Source organism: Oxyura jamaicensis, chromosome 5 (assembly GCF_011077185.1).
Source record: "Oxyura jamaicensis isolate SHBP4307 breed ruddy duck chromosome 5, BPBGC_Ojam_1.0, whole genome shotgun sequence".
Classification (NCBI taxonomy): Eukaryota; Metazoa; Chordata; class Aves; order Anseriformes; family Anatidae; genus Oxyura; species Oxyura jamaicensis.
Window position 1 is genome coordinate 26,742,205 of NC_048897.1, and position 19,491 is coordinate 26,761,695.

General features: G+C 54.3%; 1 protein-coding gene across 1 annotated transcript in view; it reads left to right on the plus strand.

Moving 5' to 3' along the window:
* LSP1 (lymphocyte specific protein 1) overlaps positions 1–19,491 on the plus strand; it is a 39,872-nt gene that overhangs the window by 5,491 nt on the left and 14,890 nt on the right. The window contains exons 2-5 of the mRNA XM_035329027.1: positions 13,067–13,219; positions 15,724–15,813; positions 18,061–18,256; positions 18,872–18,994. Of these exons, the coding sequence (XP_035184918.1) occupies positions 13,067–13,219; positions 15,724–15,813; positions 18,061–18,256; positions 18,872–18,994 (562 nt within the window). The remainder of the gene's footprint in view (positions 1–13,066; positions 13,220–15,723; positions 15,814–18,060; positions 18,257–18,871; positions 18,995–19,491) is intronic.

Below are 19,491 nucleotides of genomic sequence, written 5' to 3' on the forward strand. Positions count from 1 at the left end.
GGTGCTGCCCTGGCTCATGCTTGCACCCCCTCTGCTTACTGCCCTCCTCCTCCTTTTTTAAACCTGCCTTTCCTTTTGCTCCCTTCTCCCTCAGCCCCCTCATTACTTTTCCCCATTCATATTACTCCTGGAGCATCACACCATGCTTGCAGGCTCCCACATCCCCCTCACTGGGAGATGAAGCAAAGACATGGGGTTTTAGGCTTATGATCTACCCATAACATGCTCCAAGGGGAGAGAACAGGATGGGTCCCTCTGTCCTGCATGGGGGCAAGAGGGCAGTGGTGCGCTGAGGGACAAGGGCTACTCCTTCCAGCCCCAGATCTCTTTCCTTTTTGTTTCTGCCTCTCTGGATGTCATAGGAAGAAAGTCATCATTGTTCCCGAGCCAAGCGCCTCAGAATCCTGACATGGTGTTTATTGACTCTTTGGACTCAGCCCATGATCATCCATGCTTCTCCTTGGGAACCAGGCCCCCTGCAGCCCCCGACATCTCTCTCCTGCAGTGCCGCCCCGCGTGGCTGCGGAGTGAGCCCAGGGCCAGGCACCCTCCTGCCTCCTCTGCCCTGCTGCCCCTCGGGGTATTTGGGCTGGGAGAAAGCACCTTCCAGGGCAGCCCCTGCTTGCTGCATCCCCTCCCTGCCTGCCCCTGGGGTCACACCTTGCCTCAGGAGCATCCTCGTGCTGCAGCAGGTGCAGGCAGAGCAGGTTGATCCTACCTCCATTGGCTTGCTCTGCCTTCTGGTGGCACCTGCAGCGTGGCTGTACATCCCCTGCTTCACCCCCGGGTGTTTTCTGGGTGTTTCCCCAGAAATCACAGCACCCCAGCTAACTGTGCCGACGAGACGCCCAGCCCTCCTGACAGCACGCTTCTGGAGCTTGCAACTGGCTGCTCCTGCTGAGAAGGAGATAATGTGCTGCTCTTGGCTGCTAGACGCCCGATTTCCTTGGGATTATCTCTGCCTGCCTGTTCTGGCCTCTGCGCTTGGCTGCCCGAAAACGAGTGTTGATGAAGCGTGCTGAGTGGGAAAGGGGACGGAGGGGACACAGGCAAACCCTCTCCATCAGGCTGTCATGCTGCCTGCACCAGCTGGTGCCCCCTTCTCTCTGAACTGGGGCTCCTGGGAGGCTGGGCAGGTGCTGGTTTTGAAGTGGGGCTTGCCCATGGTGAAGAGGTCTGGGAAGTGTCAGGATGGGCAGAGAGGGTTGGGTGGCAGGGGGAAGGCTGCAGGTTTCTGGCCCTAAAGCTACCCTTGCTGGGTCAGGGCTTGCTGGAGCAGCAGAGGCTGTTCCTGAAAGAGGGTCTGCTCTGGGTGGGATCCCCCTCTGACATGCGGGCACGGATGCTGGAGACCACGCTGGCCCTACAGAGGGCCAATCCTCATCACGACCGCCTGTTGGAGCCCGTGCTGCTGCTCGGCCGGGCTGGTACCGCTTTGCATCGCCGAGTATTTGGGGAAAACTGCTTCAGATGCATTTCTTTGTTAGCAATGGAGTCTTTTCTCCTAGTTTTTCCTCCCCCCCACCAGACCATGTGTTAGCCTCCGACTGATTTTGCAACCAGCCCTACATAGCAGAGCGGTTGTGTAATTAACGGGAACTGGTGCGGCCCTATCTCCCGGGGACTCCCGCCTCCTTCCCGCAGCAGCCCGGCCCGCCTCGCTCCCTCCTGGCCTCTCACCTCTCCGCTGACCCTGCTGCTGGGAGCAGCCCTGTGAAGCTCCCCGGTGGCTGGCAGCGGCTGTCGGGGTGCTTGGGACATCCCCGCTCCCGTACTGGGGTGAGGTTTTGCTGCGGGGATTTGTGGCGGTTCTCCTAAGCACTCCCACCGAAAAATAATAAAAAAGGAGATGAATTAATTCTTTGTTTTTCTTCCTGTGTCCGCTGCGCTCCTGCCCGCTTCCTGGTGGGACCAGGAGGTTTGCTGCTGCGAAAGGAGGCATGCAGCTGTGGGGCCGGGGCTGTTCTTGGCGGCGTGGTGGGATGCAGGCTGCTGCACCTGGGCTGGGCGGCGAGCGCGGGAGGAGAGGGGACAGAAGTGCCTCTGTTCTGCAGGATGGTGCTGCGGGACCACTCTTCCTCCAGCTGTGATGCGGGGGGCTCTTCCTTGCTTCCCTCCTGGTGTTTCCCAGCAGACGGGTGCTGTCCCGAAAAGCAGAGCCCTGTAGGTGCGTGTGCCATGCGGAGCATGGGGGCAGTGGCAATGAAGTCCAGAGGAGAGTCCTCTGGCTTGAACCTAATTACCCTGTAAGTACTGGCAGGGCTGGGACGTGCTCTTTTTGAGCAACAGAGGCCTTTTGTGGTGAATCTCTTGCATCGTCTCCCCAGCCCCGAGCTTGGAAATAGCAAACGCAGTGTGAGAGCGTTGGAGGGGCCGCAGAGCAAGGCCGGGATCAGTGTCTGTGCTCACTTGGTTTGTGATCGCTTAGGGGAAGTTTGGTAAATACCTGCAGAAAAACAATAATGAACTGTTTCGAAATGAAGCCGAGGAGAGACACATCCTTCTGATCTGGGCTCAACGCACTTCCTTTTTATTGAGATTTCTGGGTGTATTTCACGGGCAGCTTCCCCATTTCAAGAAGCACTTCTGCAGAAGTGATTGAAATGTGTAAGTAAGGTGAGAGGGGGCTGAGGGTGAGGCTGAAAGCAGGGGGTCCCCCTGCGGGACACGATGAGGAGGAGGTGGGCAGGCTGTGCCATGCACATCCCTGCCTGCGGGGCTAACGTAGGGCTGCGACTTGGTAGATGCAGTCCAGGCACCCGCTGGTCTGGTATAGAAGAAACTTCCCCCTGAAGTCACACGTGGACCAGTGGATGCAGGTGAGGGAGGAAAGGCTGATTTTGTTATTTTTTCCAGCATTGCTCCCATGATGAGGCAGCGTTAAGGCGAGAGCCGTCACCTGTATCTGACAGCATGGCAGGCGGTGTTGGCAGGTGACATCGTTCCCAGTCCTTCACCGGCCACTCACGTGCTTCTTTATCCTCCTGAAGTGCTGGTGCTTCGTGAAGGAAAGCCAGGTTATTTTTTCCTCTCCCTCTGGTTGATGCTTAGGGAAACTGAGGCACGGCAGTCAGTCACTTGAGCAGGCAAGGAGAAGTGGTGAGCGCAGAAGCAGGGTGCGTGCCCGCTGCTGCCCGATGGCAGCCCCCAAAACCCAGCTGCTAGCCTCATCTCCTGAGAAGAGCTTCCCCAGTGCTAAAGTTTCCCTGTGCTAAAGCCCCTCTGGCATTAACCCGGCTCTGGGTTCGTTGTTGGGCACGCAGGGATGGCAGGGAGGTGAGACTTCTCCCGATGTGAACGGAGCAGGGCTGCCTGAGTGCAAGCTGCAGCCCGAGGGCACAAACCCAGGCTGGCTTTGTTCCCAATTTTTGTAATAGGGAAAGCAGTGCTGGAGGTAAGGGGGGAGAAGGGAAAAGGGAAAAGGAAAAAAAGGAAAAGGAAAAAAAAGGAATTGAAAAAATGAAAAAAAAATAATAAAAAGAAAAAAGAAAGGAAAAAAATGAAAAAGGGGTAAATGGGGAGGGAGAAGAGATGGAGAAGACGAACGAGGGAGGGATAGAAGTGAGGGAAGCAGCCCGGGGGGGGAGCGCTGGGCTTTGTGCTGCGCTCGCAGGCAGCATCCAGCCTCGCATCCAGCACTGCTCTCGGCAAGCTTTCTCCCTGACATTTCCAGCAGGCAGAGGAGGAGGAGGTGGAGGTGGAGGAGACAAGAGGGGGTGGGCCGGGGGGGGCTCGCAGAAACAAAAGGAAACCAGCTGCAGAACTTCCTGAAGACGGGGCCGGGGGGAGAAGCGAGGGCGTGCGGCGCCGGGCGGGAGCTGCGGGAAGGGGAGCCGCCAGCCGTGGCCACCATGACCAGCGCGATCCTGAGGAGGAATTCCAGCAAGCAGGGCCTGCAGAACCTCATCAGGTGAGCGCCCACCTGCCCGTGTCCCGGGGGGCCGGGTGGGCGCGGGGAGGACGAGGGGACGCCTGTGCCGGGGGCCGTCTCCGCGAGCCTTGAAATCAGCTGGATTTGGTCCCCAGCCCTGACCGCTCGCGGTGCGCTGGAGGGAAGGCAAATGGATCCCCCCCCCTTCCCGAGCAATATGAGAAAAGCAGATCTGAACTTACTGATGGCTTTTCCAGGAGCACACAACTGGAATAACTAAGCGTGGCCGGGCTGTGACACTCACCTGAGCCGGCTGCTTTTTTTTTTTTTTTTTTTTTTTTTTCCCCGAAATGTGCATTGTGCCGTGCCTGCTGTGATGTGCATTCTTAATTCTGCGAGGGGCCAGGTCCTCCCGGGGCTGCGAGCTGGCGCAGTGCCCTTGGTTCAATTAATCGCGATAGTGCTTGGAACCTTTCTCCCTTACCGGGGCAGGGAGGAGGATGGCAGGGTTGGTTTTTTTTTGCTTTTCTCAGCCCAGGCTGAACCGAGTAGCATGGCCACATTGTCTGCTGGTGCTGGGAATCCCTCTCATGTGCTCACTCTGGTTTTGAGCCGGGTCTGGAAATACCTCCCCCGAGACCAGCAGCAGCTGGTGCAGGGGCAGCTCGCGCTGTCCCTTGTGTCCCTCCCTGGCAGGAGAGACGAGCTGCTCCCCTCTTTATATTTAACTGAGCCCCTGAGCAAGAGGAAGGTGGAATTAGGGAGCACCGGGCTCACATCCCGCGTGCTGGGCACCTCCAGGCTCCTTCGTGCTGCTGCTGGTGGAAGATGGGGTTGGTGGAACAAATGTTTCCAGGCGGCGTGGGATTTCCCTGATAATGCAGGCTGCGAACATCAATTCCTTGCTGTGTGGGGGAGGTTGGGACCAAGAGCCACCCTGTCCCTGCCACCTCCTGGTCTGGGCACAGGGGTGGTGGCAGGGAAGCTGCTGTCCTCTGGGGTGGGAAAGGGGCATGGGGGGGGGAGGCATGCATGCTTTGTACAGGCACAAGGGGCATCCAAAGTTGGCACAGCCCAACCAGAGGTGTTTTCCTCTCTGTAACAGTGTCCCCGAGTTCCTTCTGCTTCAAGTGGGGACTTTTTTGTGTCCCGGAGACATGCAGGGGCTTTTACCAGGGGAACTTTGGGATGGCTTTTGTCCTGAGCAGGGCTTCTATGCTTCATCTGGCTGAGGTCTGGCTCTGGGGCTGTGTATTCCAGCCCTGTAGAGGAGGAGGAAGCCCTGTAGAGGAGGAGGAAGGAGCTAGGGTGTGAAGATGTGTGAGGGATTTAACCCGCTGTTTACGCCCAAATAACTCCACTAACACTTGCAGGAATCAACAGGAGAACAAGCAGGCTGTGCTCCACTCACAGCCTGTCTTGCAGCTGTATTTTCTCCATCTTAAGCCTGCCAGGGAGGTGCAAACCCTTGTGCAAGCTCCTTCAGTCTGTGATTGCCTCGAGGCTCCTGGCTTCAAGACACATCCCTGTGAAGATTGTGCTCCTGCTCTGCTTTTATCTGTCCCAAGGTGACCGCAGGCAGCGTGGTTATGCTGCATAGGTCTGGAGCTCTTCTGACGTGCAGGAGTGCGTAGCTGACCTGGAGATGAGTAAAAAAAGCTGTTTGGAGCCCAATGTGTGAGCATCAGGGATTTCCCTGCAGTGCCAGATGTACCCTTCGCTCCTCCATGCCAAGCATCGTGCTCCCTTCTGAGCCTGGTGAGGCTCTCAGCATCTTTGCTGGGGTGACTTGTTGGCTTGCACCGTGCCCACCGGAATTCGGGAGGATATACCTTTTGTGTTGCTTACAGGGAGCCATGGGTCTGTTGGGGCTAACCAGGGACTTGCCTTCCCCAAGGCTTGCTTTGGGGTTGGTCGGCGTGCTGGAAAGCCAAGCGGGACCAAGTGCTGTGACGGCACCTTGGGAGCATCCTTCACCTCTTGGCAGGCTGGAAAAAAAAAATGAACCCATCCTGTGCCTTGCTTCCCCCCAGGCACAGGGGATGGGTGGCTTTGCAGGGGGTGCTTGGCAAGGATGGGCCACGCAGCGTTATCTGCCTCCCTCCTTCCCCTGCATGTCCCCCCTCGGGCGTAATCTCTCTGTTGGGACCTCCCTGGGGAAATATTTGTCCCTTTGTAGCAAGGTAACAGCACTAACCCCTCGCGCTCACCAGAGACTTTGTATTTTTGAAGTCCTCTATAAACACAAGCCTCCCTATCTCGTTATCGCGGTCTGTTCTCCCCTTATCCTTCTAATGAATTCCTATAAATAAGATAGGGATCCAGCGCCTGTCATGTCGATCCATTCAGTTCATTATCAGTTCCTGCTGGAATTTCTCTCCCTCTATTTATCGAGTCTCAAGTGTTTCACAAAAGAAGATGGCTGTTTAATTAACCCACAAATCAGCCTCTTTGTAAATCGGCAGTGGCGGCTGCGCCACTCCCCGAAACTGGGCGATGGGGCTCCGTGCGCACAGCGCGCTGCACGCAGTCACGGTCCCATAGCCACGCTGGGTCTGGGGCAGCTTTAAAATACCCTCAGCTCCTCAAATTTCTGTGTATGTCATGAGTGTAATGCTCGGTGCAATGGGAATCCGGGCGTTTGCTTTCCCTTCTGTCCGTGCATGACATCTCCTGGAGGTGGCCAGGATGTGTCTCAGCAGGGAAGATGCTGCTCTGGAGTCTATTTCTGCTTGACCTCCAGAGCAAGGAGCTGCCTGGGGCCAAGCTGGGAATGAGGAGCTCAAAGGGCTTGGGAAAGAGCGAGGACTGGATGGTGCTTTGAAGGGGAAGGAGATTTTTTGGGGGGTTGATGCCAGGCCATGGTTCATTGCAAGGGAGGTGGTGGTATCATGGGGGCTATTGCAGCTTCTCTGGGCTCATGTTCACCTTCGTGTCCCCTGGGTAGATGCTGGGAGCAGATCCTTCCCTCTCCATGGCAATGGCTGAGCCATCCCCCTGCATACCATGGGGATGCTTTCCCACCTTTTCCTGGCCCTGGGGCTTGCTTTGCCAGGAGCACCACATCTGCCATGCGCTATAATGTTCCTTTTTCTGGAGCTTGACAGCCCAGCCGATGCTTTTTGCTTCTTTTTGACCAATTGTGCCTCACTTGTCTCTGGCTTCTACTCACCCAAAAGCAAGTGGATGTTTAGGGCCTGACCTTGAGGTGATGGAAATTTTGGGGAGCTGCAGGAGGTGAAGGTGGGATGAAGCCCCACTGCGCGTATCTGCAGGTGGTTCAGCCAGCAAGGGCCGTGGGTGGGATGCTGGGGTGCTGTGTGACAACAGGCTTCCCGCTTCCCAAGGTTTTTTTTCCCCTTTCTCCCACCTTTTTTGAGTTGGCTAAGAACAAGCGTTGCAATCAGTGTGTTGGGGCAAAACCTGTTGTTTTTCCTCAAAGGCACAGCAGAGGCTGAGGGCTTGTTGAGGGCCCTGGTTCCCGTTGCCGCTCAACTCATCAGCACTGGCCATAAACGCATTGAGCCTCAGCTCTCCCAGGGAAATGCACAGCGCGTTCCCACGGCCTCCCTGCTGCCTCCTGTCACTGCTCCGGCAGGAAGCTCCCTCCTGCTGCTCTGGGCGGTGGGGCTTCGGGGGAACTGCATCGCCCTGAGGACCCTACAACAAATGCCTCGCGGCCGAGCCGGTGGGTCCTTGATGCTCAGCCCCGCTGTAAGCAGCAGCACGCCTGATATGAATCTTGCTCAAAATCCCAGCTTCAAGCAGGGGCAAAGCATTGTTCTCCTCCATCCTTTGGAGCATGAGTGTATCGAGGAGGTAGCCAAGGCAGTGAGGCTGGGGAGGCTTGCTTTCCTCATTGAGAGACAAAAAAAAATACACAGGCTTAGTAAGCCAATCCGACCCTCCCTGACAAGCCTGCTTTCTCCTCTGGCGTGCCTCTCCCTTCCAAAAACAGAGCCCAGACTTCCTCCTCTTCAGGCAGACGCCGATTTCTCGAACATTGCAGCTGAGATAGAGGGAGCGTGAGAAAAGGCCACGGTTCGGGGTCGTACGCGGCACCGATTTCTCACACCTCCCGAGCACTGCAGCCTGTGCAGGGTGCTGGGAGGGCTCCAGCCCCAGCCCTTTCTCTCCCCCCTCCGCCTCCAAATTCCAGACCGGTGATGTTAATGCATTACCGCACCAGCATATCTGTGTGCTAAGGACCCACGGTCCTGGGGGTGCAATCCATCATCTTGTAAAGGAGTTGTTGGGATTCTGTCTGCTGTGGTTAAAAATGATTAAAAAATACATAAAAGTGGGTTATTAAAGGCGCTGGCCTCAGGCTTGCTCCACCAGGCTGGAAGCGCTGCTGGTGAGATGCTTCCCAGCCCTTGGTATAGGTAGGGGAGGGACCCGCTGCTTCTCTGTGGCGTGGGTTTGTGTCCAGGTTTGGGGTGTTGGTGATGAGATGCTGTAACTCCAACAGCAGCATCTACTTCTGCTCCTGTCTTCTGTTTGGCCCATCTTTGTGCAGGCTTTTCCCCTTCCCCTTGCACAGCAGGGCTGGTCCCACCTGCACCTTCTGGGAGGCACCAGGAATACCTGGCACGTGTGGCTGTGTAGCTGCATATTTTTTACTTTGGGCAGAAACGAGATATGCTGCTGTGAGGAAAGATCCGGATTCACTTAAAAAAAAAAAAAAAAAAAAAGATGAATTGCTTTAATTTTTAAGGGGAAGCTAGGTCTCTGCCACGCTGCCTAGGGTTTTCTTCCATTTCTGCTCGATGAAAGCACGGGCTGTATCTTACTCGGCTCAGATGCCTTGGCGTGTCCTTATCAGCCCCTGCGTGACGCCTTTCTGCACCCCAGCTCCCGCGGGTCAGCGGGGACGGGAGCCGAGCTGCCTGCCGTGATTTACAGGAGTGGGAAGTGCTGAGGCTGCGGGGCTGCGGATGGGGTGGGGAGCTTTGGTATGAGAAAAAGGCTTAGGGTGAAGCATCTATGCATTTTTTGCCTCTCTTCTCCCCTCGCTGCACCCCCTTTCTTGCTCAAACCCTGCAGCCTGGGCTCTGGCCGGAGCGATGCAGCTGAGGAATTACATGAATGTTTGGGAGGGAGAGGCTCGTGCAGTGTCAGGGTCTGCCTTCAAATGACACGGTGATCCTTCAGAGCTGGAATCGCCACGTCCCCTGGGACTGGGCTGAAATAAACTCCAGGCTGTGACATCATAGCTTCTGGTTTTATTTCTTTCCCAGTCCCCTCGTATCGTGCCGATACACACACCCCCTTCCTTACCCAGGCAGAGGGATGATTACCCCCTTTTTGCTATCAAACCACATTACCTCTAAGCCCCAGAAACACGTCCGTCAAGAAACCAAACTGCTGTTTGCCATCTGACTCGGGAATTTCCACATCACAGACATTTGGCCAGCCTGAAAGTGAGCCTTGTGTCACAGAGACCACTTGTGCTTGCTGGTGATCAGCAGCAGCCCCTTGGAGGGGGGGGTCAGGATGCTGCTTGGACCTCTGCTGAGTTCCCAGCATCTTTGTGGTGACCTTGGATGAGCCTTTGGGCTTGGGGACAGATTTCTGAAGGTGTCTTGGTACGTGGAGATAAACCTGGGTCCTGGGTCTTTGGAAAGGGCAGAGATGCTGAACTCTGCTGCTCTTCTGTAGCCTCTTGAGGTTGTCCTCTTCCATTTCAGGTGACAAGGGTGAGCTGTACACTTTGGGACCCCTGCAGTCACAGCTGGATGCTTCACAAACCACAGATAAATGTGGCATGAAATAAAGCCCAGCAGCTCTACCTGGCAGCAGGATGAACCTGGGGACAGCCCTAGCCCATATTCTGTATTATAAGGGTGGGAAGCTTCAGTAGGTGTTTGCTGGATGGTAGTGAAGTAGTTTTGCTTTGAGTATGCCATCCTCTCTCCAAGATGGGCTGCAGGGCACCGAGGTTGTAGCTGGCCCTGTGACAAAGCTACAGGGGATGACATGGGTGATGTAGGAAGGGGAAGGGCCCTTGCATAGGTTTCTGCATCTTCCTCTCCCTTTCCACAAAATTCAACAGAAGAGGGTGATGCGATGGCTGCTGGGGGACGCAGGGCACCTTCTCCCCTTAATGCAGCTCTGTTTCTCACGGGGGACATTTCCAGAGGTGAAAGCACAGCAGCTTTTGTAGGTGACGGTGGCGTTACCCTTGGTGGCAGTAGGGCTTGCACCGGGTTGCCCTTTGAGAAGTGGCAGGGGTTGGACACAACTCCTCCTAAATCCCATTCCCAAAGCCTCTTTCCCCTCGAACCCTGGGTATGCGGGGGCAGCCGGCGCGACAGGGGCACCCACCAAAGTCAACACTGGCCCGGCCTGAGACCCGGCGAGCTCAGGAGACAGGAATGTCGAGTGTGCTGGTGGAGGGTTGCTGGGTTCTGGCACAGGTCCGCAAAGCCTAAAGCCTCCAGGAGGCATTTTGCTTTCCTTTCTGGAATTAGCTTTAGTGCTGAAGGTTGGTTTGGGGCCAGCAAAACTTCCTCTGAGCTGTGAGCCGTGCAAAAGACTCCTCGAGTCTGCAGCATTTCTCTTAAGCACAGCTCAGCTGGTGCCAGAAATTTCCCTCGCCTGTGTATTATCAGCTCCTCGAGTGCCCATGAGGAATGGCCCAGAGGAAACGTGACCTTCCTAGAGATGCTGGCTTGTCTGGAGCAGGCTTTAGTGACCACGTGGAGCATGGATGCCCATATCTCTGTTCTGCAGGAGGTGTTTGGTAGGGCGAATGGAAACAAAACTCCTCCCTGGGCTGGGGTCCTGTGGGAGGTGAGGTCAAGAGCTGGATTTGAACCGGGCAGCCAGCCCAAGGCAGAGGAGCCTGAGCATCCCAGAGGTCTGGCCAGATTTGGCTGCATGGTCAAATCCGGACCTGGGTGCTTTGAGCCTGGCCCTAGGTCTACGGGCTTTCCTTGCCTCCCCAGTAAGGGAAAGCCCCCTCTATTTAGGCAGCTGGCTTGGGGTGGAGCACACCGTGCGCTGTCGGTTTCCTTGTCCCGTGTCAGGTGAAATGACAAGGACAGCTCTTGGTCCCACCAGCAGCTATGAGCCTGGTTCTTCCCATATCCCCCCAGTTTTGGGGAAATGCCATCTGGAGCAGAGCTATGCGCCACCAGCCTCTCCAGGCCAACTGAAGGACCAGGTCAGGGCTTCCAGAAATGGCAAAGATGGTTGTGTGACAAGGAAGAAAAAACAGGAGACTGTGCCTCCTTGTGAAGAAAACTGAACCATTTTGAAATGAAATCTTTCCACCTTCTTGCTTTGAGAGGAAATTTCACAGCCGACCCCCTCAACACAGAGGGGGCTGATGAAGGCTTGGGCTTGTCCAAACCGAGATGGCATGGCCTGTTTGCAGCTCAGCAAACTGCTGTAGCTGACCCAAACGTGAGCACTGTGCCAAGGTTTTGTTTGTTAACTCATTTGCTTGTTTTCCATTGAAAACAAATATTTGTGCTGCTAGGTCAGTTGGAAAGGAGTAATCACTTTCCCTCTCCTTGTTGGCTTGAGCACTGAGCCCCAGAGCATCACTTTCTAAACCTTGCTCTGGTGCCAGCTTGTTTGAGCACAAAAGAGAGCTCTGAATCTGCTGATAAAGTGGTTTTAGGTGTTCTCTGGCATTCCTGAACCCAGGTCACTTGGGGGCTCGGTGGGGACTTGTTCGTGCCCAAAGTGTATGAGAAGCACCCAGTGTCCTCATGTCCAAGCCGTGTGCCCTATGGCCGTGGGCACTCGGATGCCAGCTTGCTCTTTGGCGATGGGAGCCGGGACATTCCCTCACCCTGCAGAAAACTGCATCTCCCCGAAACAGTCGCCCCGGCGTTGTCCTTGGCCCGTTCAGAAGATGCAGCGACAGAATAGCGAGCCGGTGAGGTCATGGGGAGAAAATTAGTCACATCCAAGTGGGAAACGCAGAGGGCTGCAGAGCAACGCTGGTGTGGGAAGCTGGCGTGATGCAGACGGGACCCCCCCCCCCCAGGTTGCCACAATCCCCTACAACAGCTTTCTGGGGAGCTGGAATTGCGTGAAAATCTGGTTTGCTCGGGGAGAAATGTGGGCCTTGCTTCTCGTAAACGGGGCGATCCAGGCGGGAGGGGGTTAAGGGCCTTTCGGAATCAGAGACTCTCTGGAGCTGTCACACAGGGGAGGGAGATCGTGGCAGAGTTTAATGAATGACTTCATTTAGATATTAAAAAAAATGCGTGCACACACCAAAAAAATAAAACAACAACACGGTGGCTTCCTGCCAGGCCCACAGACAGGGGTTTCTATGGGAACAGAGGGGGGAAAACAATAAATATGAGTGGGGGACGAGGAGGGGCAGAGGGGACCTGGCCGCCCCTTGGGTGTCTTCAGGCTCTTTGTTCCCATCGAGGGCAAGGGGCAATGTAGGGGGGAAAGGAAAGTGTGGCTGGAGGCACCTGATGATGTTTAGGAGAAGACCCCACCCAAAATGAGTGAGGCAAGGGCAAGTTTGCTGCTCTGGAGGGGCAGCTGGGGCATCCTCACTGTGCTCCCCCCATCACACTGCCCTGCTTGGGCTGGCGGAGCTGGGCTGAGCTGGAAGATGCCCCCCACTCACTCAAAATGGACCTTTAAAAAAAAATAAATTTTCTTTCCATTAGATTTTTTCCCTGGTCCGAATTGACACTGCATCTTGTGTCCTACTGAATGGGTTTGTCCTACAGGGAGAGCAGCCCCTTGGTGTGCCCGCACGCCTTGCACAGGAGCATCTTGGCAAGCAGGCTTGCAGACGCGGGGAAATAGCCCTCCCAGTCTGCTGTGGACCTGGGCGAGTGGGATGGGGTGAGCAGCAGCAGCAGCGGGTACCCTGGCACAGACCTGCCAGCGTGTTGCAGTGCCCCACACCAAGGCTGCTGCCCATAGGGACGATGCTGTCTCTTCCTGTGCATCCCATAAGCTTGCACACCAGTCTGTTCCAGGTTCCAGTCTTTTCCACCACGGGTCTGGCGTGCTCCTGGAATTGCTCTCCTTGGAAAAGGAGCACAAAGGCTGCAGTGGGAAGGCCATCGTCACAACCGTGCCAGGAGCACTCACCCACCGGAGCCCCCAGCCCACAGGGAGGGGTGTCTGAGCAGCTCGGGGGATTATCACCAGTATGTTCAAGACCTCGCAGTGGCACTGAGATGGGTTTCCCTCTGTTTTGGCAAGGCTGACAGCACAGTGGAGTGTGGAAGACGAGGAGGAAGCAGCGAGAGAGCGGCGGCGGCGGGAGCGGGAGAAGCAGCTGAGGTCCCAGGCAGAGGAAGGCTTCAATGGCACCAGCTCCTGCTCGGAGAGTGCAGGCTCAGCACAGGAAAACCAGTAAGAAATACCCCCGTATATACATCCCGGCAGCAAAACCCTCCAGCCACGGAGCGGGCATCTGTTGTTTGAGGCCGTTTGTGGGGTGGAGGGTTTCTGAGCAGGTCTGGTGGGATTTAGTCCAGGTTAAACAAGGATCGTGCTTCCAGTTTGGGCAGGAAAAGCCAAATGGCTGAAGGTGTGATGCACTGCCCTCGGTAGCTCATGGACTGAGGGTGAGGGCCTCTCCATGCCAGGCTCCCTGCTCTTCCATCGAGGATGCTGCACTGGCAGTGAGAGACAATCTGCAATAGGGCAGGGTTTGTGATCACAGAGCACCCACCAGAGAGGAGCAACAACTTCATTTCACTAGGAAACCAGCAAAAAACACTATATATATATATACTGTATATACTATATATACTATATATATATATATATAGTGTTTTATATATATATATATTTATATATATATATAGTGTTTTTTGCTGGTATATGTATATATATATATATATATACATATTTCCCATGAAAAGATTTGTTGTTTCTTTTTTTTCCTCAGGTATTTTGCAAATTATTCAGGACTTTTGTTGTTGTTTTGTTGTAAAGAAGCTTCAAAATCTTTTATGGCAATGCACCCAGTGATGTTCTGCAGACAAAACCACTGTGATATGCCCTAAAAGCAAGCAGCATATCTGGAAAGTAATAATAATTATTCACTCTCGCCCCCAGCCCCTCTCACACAGGGGCTGGAAAACAGTTTGTGGAGGTCTTTGAAGCAGCTGATAAGGTGCTCTGATTTACTGGGGGATGCTGCGAGAGGCCCCAGACAAAAAGCGCTGGCTGTGCCTGAATTTAATTGAGTGCCCGGGCACCTGCCTTAGCCGCACGTGTACCTTTGGTGTCAGTGGGAAGGATGTTGCTGCCTCTCCGGCCGTCCCGTGGTTCCTTCAGCAGCTGCTGACAGCCACCTGGGCTGGCTCAGGCAGCCAGGGTCAGCCTGCTGGCAGTCTGCGCTGTCTCCCATGTAAACACCGGGGCTTCCCACACCAGGACTCACCCCATCTGTATCGCTGCTCTCTTCCCTTCCCCCTGTTAAAAAATAAAATAAAAGGAAATAACCAGCAAACTGCTGGGGCTGAGCAGTGGTTTTGTGTGCCCACCCCCTGCTACCCTCCTGGGTGAGCCTGGCGAGGGTGTGGGTTTTTTGGAGACCTTCAGTTCCTGTGGTCAGTCGACTCCTGAATCTCACAGAAATCACAAAATCATAGGGTTGGGAAAGGCCTTCAGGGTCATCAGCCTGACCTACCGAGTCCCACCACTAAGGACACGTGTCTCAAGCCACGGGGGTTATAGAGAAGGCAAAGCATCTCCTGACACCTCCTAAAAGCCCAGAAAGGTAAAGAAAATAATAGTAATAATAAGGGCTCATTCATGCTTATTGTGCATTTCAAATCTGTGAATTTTAGACTAATCCAAGGGCTCCACACCCTACTTGCTGTTCCCAGGGGATGTGACCACCCTGCATCCTGTGAAGCCACCTCCTCCAGCTGATGCTTGCAATGTGGTGGCAGTTCTTGTTGTGAATGCAAGGAAAGGAATAGGAAAACCCAACAATCCCCGTGCCCAGCTGGTGCCGGCAGTTGTGTGACCCCAGAGGGCCACTGCTGCGTCTGTCTGTCTGTCCGTGGGCCGGGGCCGTGTGCTGGCAGAGGGCTGTCATCACAGCCTGGGAACATGCTCCCAGGGCCGGAGGGCAGCAGGCTGCAGGATAGACATGTTTCCTCCTCTCTCCTTTCCTATTTAGGAAGGATGATGCAGTTTTCCCCTCCAGCACACAGAGCCATTCCCTCTGAGCTGGCAGCAAAGCGGCTTTTGGTGCAGTTGGGTTTCAGCCTGGCCAATGGGGGGCTGCTGAGCATGCTGCTACCTTGAACTGCAGCCAGCAGAGAGGGGCTGGGGAAGATGTGAGATGGAGCAAGGCTGGGCTGTGGTCCCCTGCCCAACCCTGAACCATCACCATGAGGAATGCCCACATAGGTATTTGGGTGTGCAGCAAGGCAGGGCCACGCCTGCAGCACTCATCCTCACCCTTTATTTCTCGGCTCTCTCAGATGGGGCAGGACCAGCACTGGTATTTCACAGATGGGGAGCCAGCGTCTCAGAAGTGCATTTGACTGCTTCAAAGCTCTATGGGAACGTGAAGATCAGCCCAGGACTCGAGCCTGTGCCCAAACACTGAGTTTTCCTGCCCTCCTAATGCAGTGCTCTGCTCGGGCTGCCTCCTGCTGGTTCCTTTTGCTGAGGGCCACGTGCAGGCACAGGGCAAGCAGGAAACACCTCTGGTCCAAATGAGCTCCAGTGCAGACGAAAACCATGAGACTTTTTCATTTTGCTGTGCCTCTTATTTCTGCTAACCTGTCCTAAAGACCGGGCAGGCAGCAGGGTGTTTCTGCTGGACACACCAAGCTAGCCATGTCTTTTGCATCACTTTCATCCTAATTTTTCTCCTTGCTATGTTTCAGCTATGACTTTAAGCCCTCCGGGCCCTCAGAGCTGGAGGAGGACGAGGGGTTCAGCGACTGGTCCCAGAAGCTCGAGCTGCGCAAACAGAGGTGGGTAGGACAAAGCTGGAGCCACCAACGTCCCCAGGATGAGGTGGCCAAAGCCAGGTCCTGCTGTGCATGCCAAGACGGGAGGCTGTAGCGTTGGTGGGATGGGGATGGATGCTCTCTGCCTGTGATTTGGGCTACCTGGGAGGAAGAGACGTGGGGCTGCCCCGGGCTTTGGGAATGTTTGGCTTCAGCTTTGCGCTCCAAGCAATGGCAGCCAGCCAGGCCGCCTGGGCTTGGAGGAGTGACAACAGCAGATCTAAGCCACCTGAGCTGCGGCAGGGGCTGAAACGGCCCCTAACAAAATGCAGGCAGCCTAAAAAAGCTGCTCTCAGTTATTGCTGCTTCCTGGCTCATGTCAGCATAGTGGGTGTCATGGCCCCAGCCCACCTTGTGCTCGATTCCTCTCTCAGTGGTGGAAAACAGAGACCAGATGGACGCTTGTGTCCCTGCCCAAGAGCCGAGGGCCAGATCCGTCTTCCATCCCTCTCCCCTGGCTGAGCTGAGCAGTGCTCGTGATTAACTCCTGCCCTGGACACCATGTACCTGCGCGTGAACTCTGTGACTCAGCTGTCCCAGCAGCGTGGTTTTATGGGGAACTTTGTCCTGCAATGACACAACCCCTTCTTTACCCATGGGACTGAAAAAAGCATAATATTAATATTTACTGCTGCGCAAATACATGGCCTCTTCCTTTACCCAAACACTGCAAGCTGCACCTTCCCCTTCGCAGCCCCACAAGCACCTCCCAGCAGAGCTGATGATCACAGCTGGGGGAGCAATGAGAAACCAGCCCCAGCTGCTTTTCTGCAACCTTCCCCTCCTTATTTTTCCCCCCTTGTAAAGAGCTTGTCCCCAGGGAGAGACTGCTGCTGTTGGCTGGAGGGGGTGTCTGTAAAAGGTGGGCTTCCCAGCTGGTGGCTGTGTCCTATAAAGTCTGTTCAGCTGCTTTGTCCTTCCTCCTGGCCCCTCTGCCTTGCCTGAGGATAGACTTGGAGTGCAAGTGAAGGTGTGTCTGGACAGGATGCCCTGTGCTGAGTCAAGTGGTGCTGTGGGGTTTCCCAAATCTCCTTTTTTTTTTTTTTTTTTTTTTTTTTTTTTTTTTTTTTTTTTTTTTTTCTGAACTAAACATGGAGTAAGCCTTATTTTTTCCATCTGAAGAATATTTAGGCTCTGGTCCCCAGACAAGGGAGAGAAGATGGTTGTTCTCTGGTAGATGGAGCTAAACAGCTTGTGCATCCCCTGAGGGCTTGTGCAAGCCCATAGTTTCTTTTGGGGTCAGGTTTCCCACTTTGCAGGGGAGATTTGTGCTGTAGCCAGCCATGCAGGAGGGTGGGAGCTGGATGCCCCCCTGCTGTGGTGCAGGGGGGTCAGGCTTGCTGCCTCCCATACAAATTCTTCTGTGTAAGAAGCATCCAGTATGCTGCATTGTATTTAGTGGCATAAAATTCTTAAAACAAGCTTGCTCTTTAGCTGGAGCTGTTGTTGGCTGAGGCAACTTGGTTAAAAGAAACTAGTCGCATGGGCTGCAAAGCCTTCAGAGCCTGTTTGTTGGTCATGACCGTGCTGTCGTGGGAGGATGATCAGTAGCGAGCCAGCGTATACATCAGCCTTTTTTCCAGAGGGGTCAGTGAGAAGGGCTGGAAGGTGGCTGTCCTGTGAGCTGCCTTCCCAGCTGCAGGGAGGTGGGTGGAAAAGCTCCAAACTGGAGCTGCTGGCTGGAGAGGCAGGAGCAGTGAGTCACCCGGGGCTCTGGCAGCAGCCTGCTAGCCAGCTCTCTAGCCTGCAACCCCAGCAATTTTCTAAGAAATAGGTGGGAGGAGAAAGCTGGCCTCCAGCCTGGGGCCATAAGATGGCAATAGCACCTTGGCCTGCCTCTGTGAGGGCTCAGGGGTTAAGTGCTCCTGCTGGCTCCATGCACACAGCGTGGGCTGCTCTGCTCTGGCAAAATGGGTTGCTCAAACACTGCTGTGTCTCTTCTCTGCAGCCCCTGAGAGCTGTAGGAATTCTCATGTGAAACTGCTGTGACTTATTGATTTATTATTATTATTTTTAAAACCCCTGGTTGCTTTGGGACTACGCTGGTTTGCTGGGCTCTCCTTAGGGACATGAGTAGAGGTATCATTTATTTGGGTGGGTAAAACTGAAGTTTGGTACTGACACAGATTTACTACTGCCTGTGAAGATGCCTGATGGTCTCTGTAGGCTCATAACAACATGTTGCTTCTTTGACCTCTCCCCCGTCCCTAGGTCCCCACGGCAGTCATATGAAGAAGAGGACAGCAGTGTGAGGGAAGCAGAGGTCAAACTGGAGCAGATCCAGCTGGACCGGGAAAGCCCGGAGGAAACCCAGGAGGAGAATGTGGCTATTAGGGAGGAAGAGAGGCTGTGCCAGGAGGAAGAACATGTCCTAGAGCAGCATGAGGAGGAGAGAGTCGAGCAGGAGGTGAGATCGGGAGGAGCTGGGCTCTGGTGGGATGGCTGAGCTGGGGAGGGATCCCTGGGTCCATCTGGTCCCAGCCCTGCTCCAGCAGGGTGCCCAGGGCCACGTTCAGGTGTCTTTGAAGATCCCAAAGGAGGGAAACTTGGCAGCCTCTGGGCAGGCTGCTCCAGGCCTTGCTCCTGTGCCAGCCCATGTAGGTGGTGTTGGCCCGGCACAATGTGGGGATGGTGCTGCCATTGCCTAGTTGCCTTCCTGGGGCCTGAGAATATTTTAGAATAAAGGCAGATGCTCTCCATCCTGATGGCCTGAAATGAGAAACTCCTGTTTTCCTATCTCAGTAGTAGTAGGAAAACCTTAACCTGATGCAAGGGCCCCTTTTTGTGTCATCCTGGAACCTTGAACCTGCAAAAGTCCTCTGAATTTATTTTTTTCAAAGCTTCTTCCTGGATGTTCCAGAATGAGATAATGCTAACACAGTTTCTGTGTCAGAGTATTCATTTAGTGTAAAGCAGGAAGCCTGGGAGACAGGGGGGTGGGAAAAAAAAATATATATATATTTTTTGCATTCTAAGCATTTTGACCAGCTCGCTTCCTGGCTTGCTCATTTTCTGCACTCAGGAAAAGAAGAGAAGGAGAAATGAAGAGGAAGAAGCACCAGAAAAACGCCAGAAGGCCCCAAGCCCCACCAGCCTGGAGGAGGAAGAGCTGTGCTCTGACCACACGGCAGTGTGCTCCACCAAGGTCTGTGTTTGGGGACCCCTCTGGCACCTAGTGACAAGGAAAAATGTCCCAGGGCTTATGGCAAAACAGGATGTGAAATCTGCTACGGGCTGGGGCAATTCACTTAATCTGTTTCCCTCATCTTTGGTTATTGACCTCCTGCTTTGTCTGCTTATGCTGTTGGAGGCTGTAACTGTGCCTGCCTGTGTATGCTTTGCCAATCAGTATGAAGTCTTCATTGAGGATGCCAGGGGACAGAGTAAAACAAATAATGAGGTCTGTTTTAAGCTTTGGTTAAAGATGACACATGAGCTTAGTCAGAAAATAAAATTTCCTTTAAAAAAAAAAAAAAAGAAACTTGAAGCATTGAAGCACTGGAGTTTCCCTATCTTACAATAAAATAGAAAATATGGCTTAACCTTTCTAAAGTTAACTCTTTTTAAAGCAATCTGGGATTCCTGATCTCTGAAACACCTTGCCTTGCCCCCTTCACATCTATGTGAATTGATGCTCTTGTG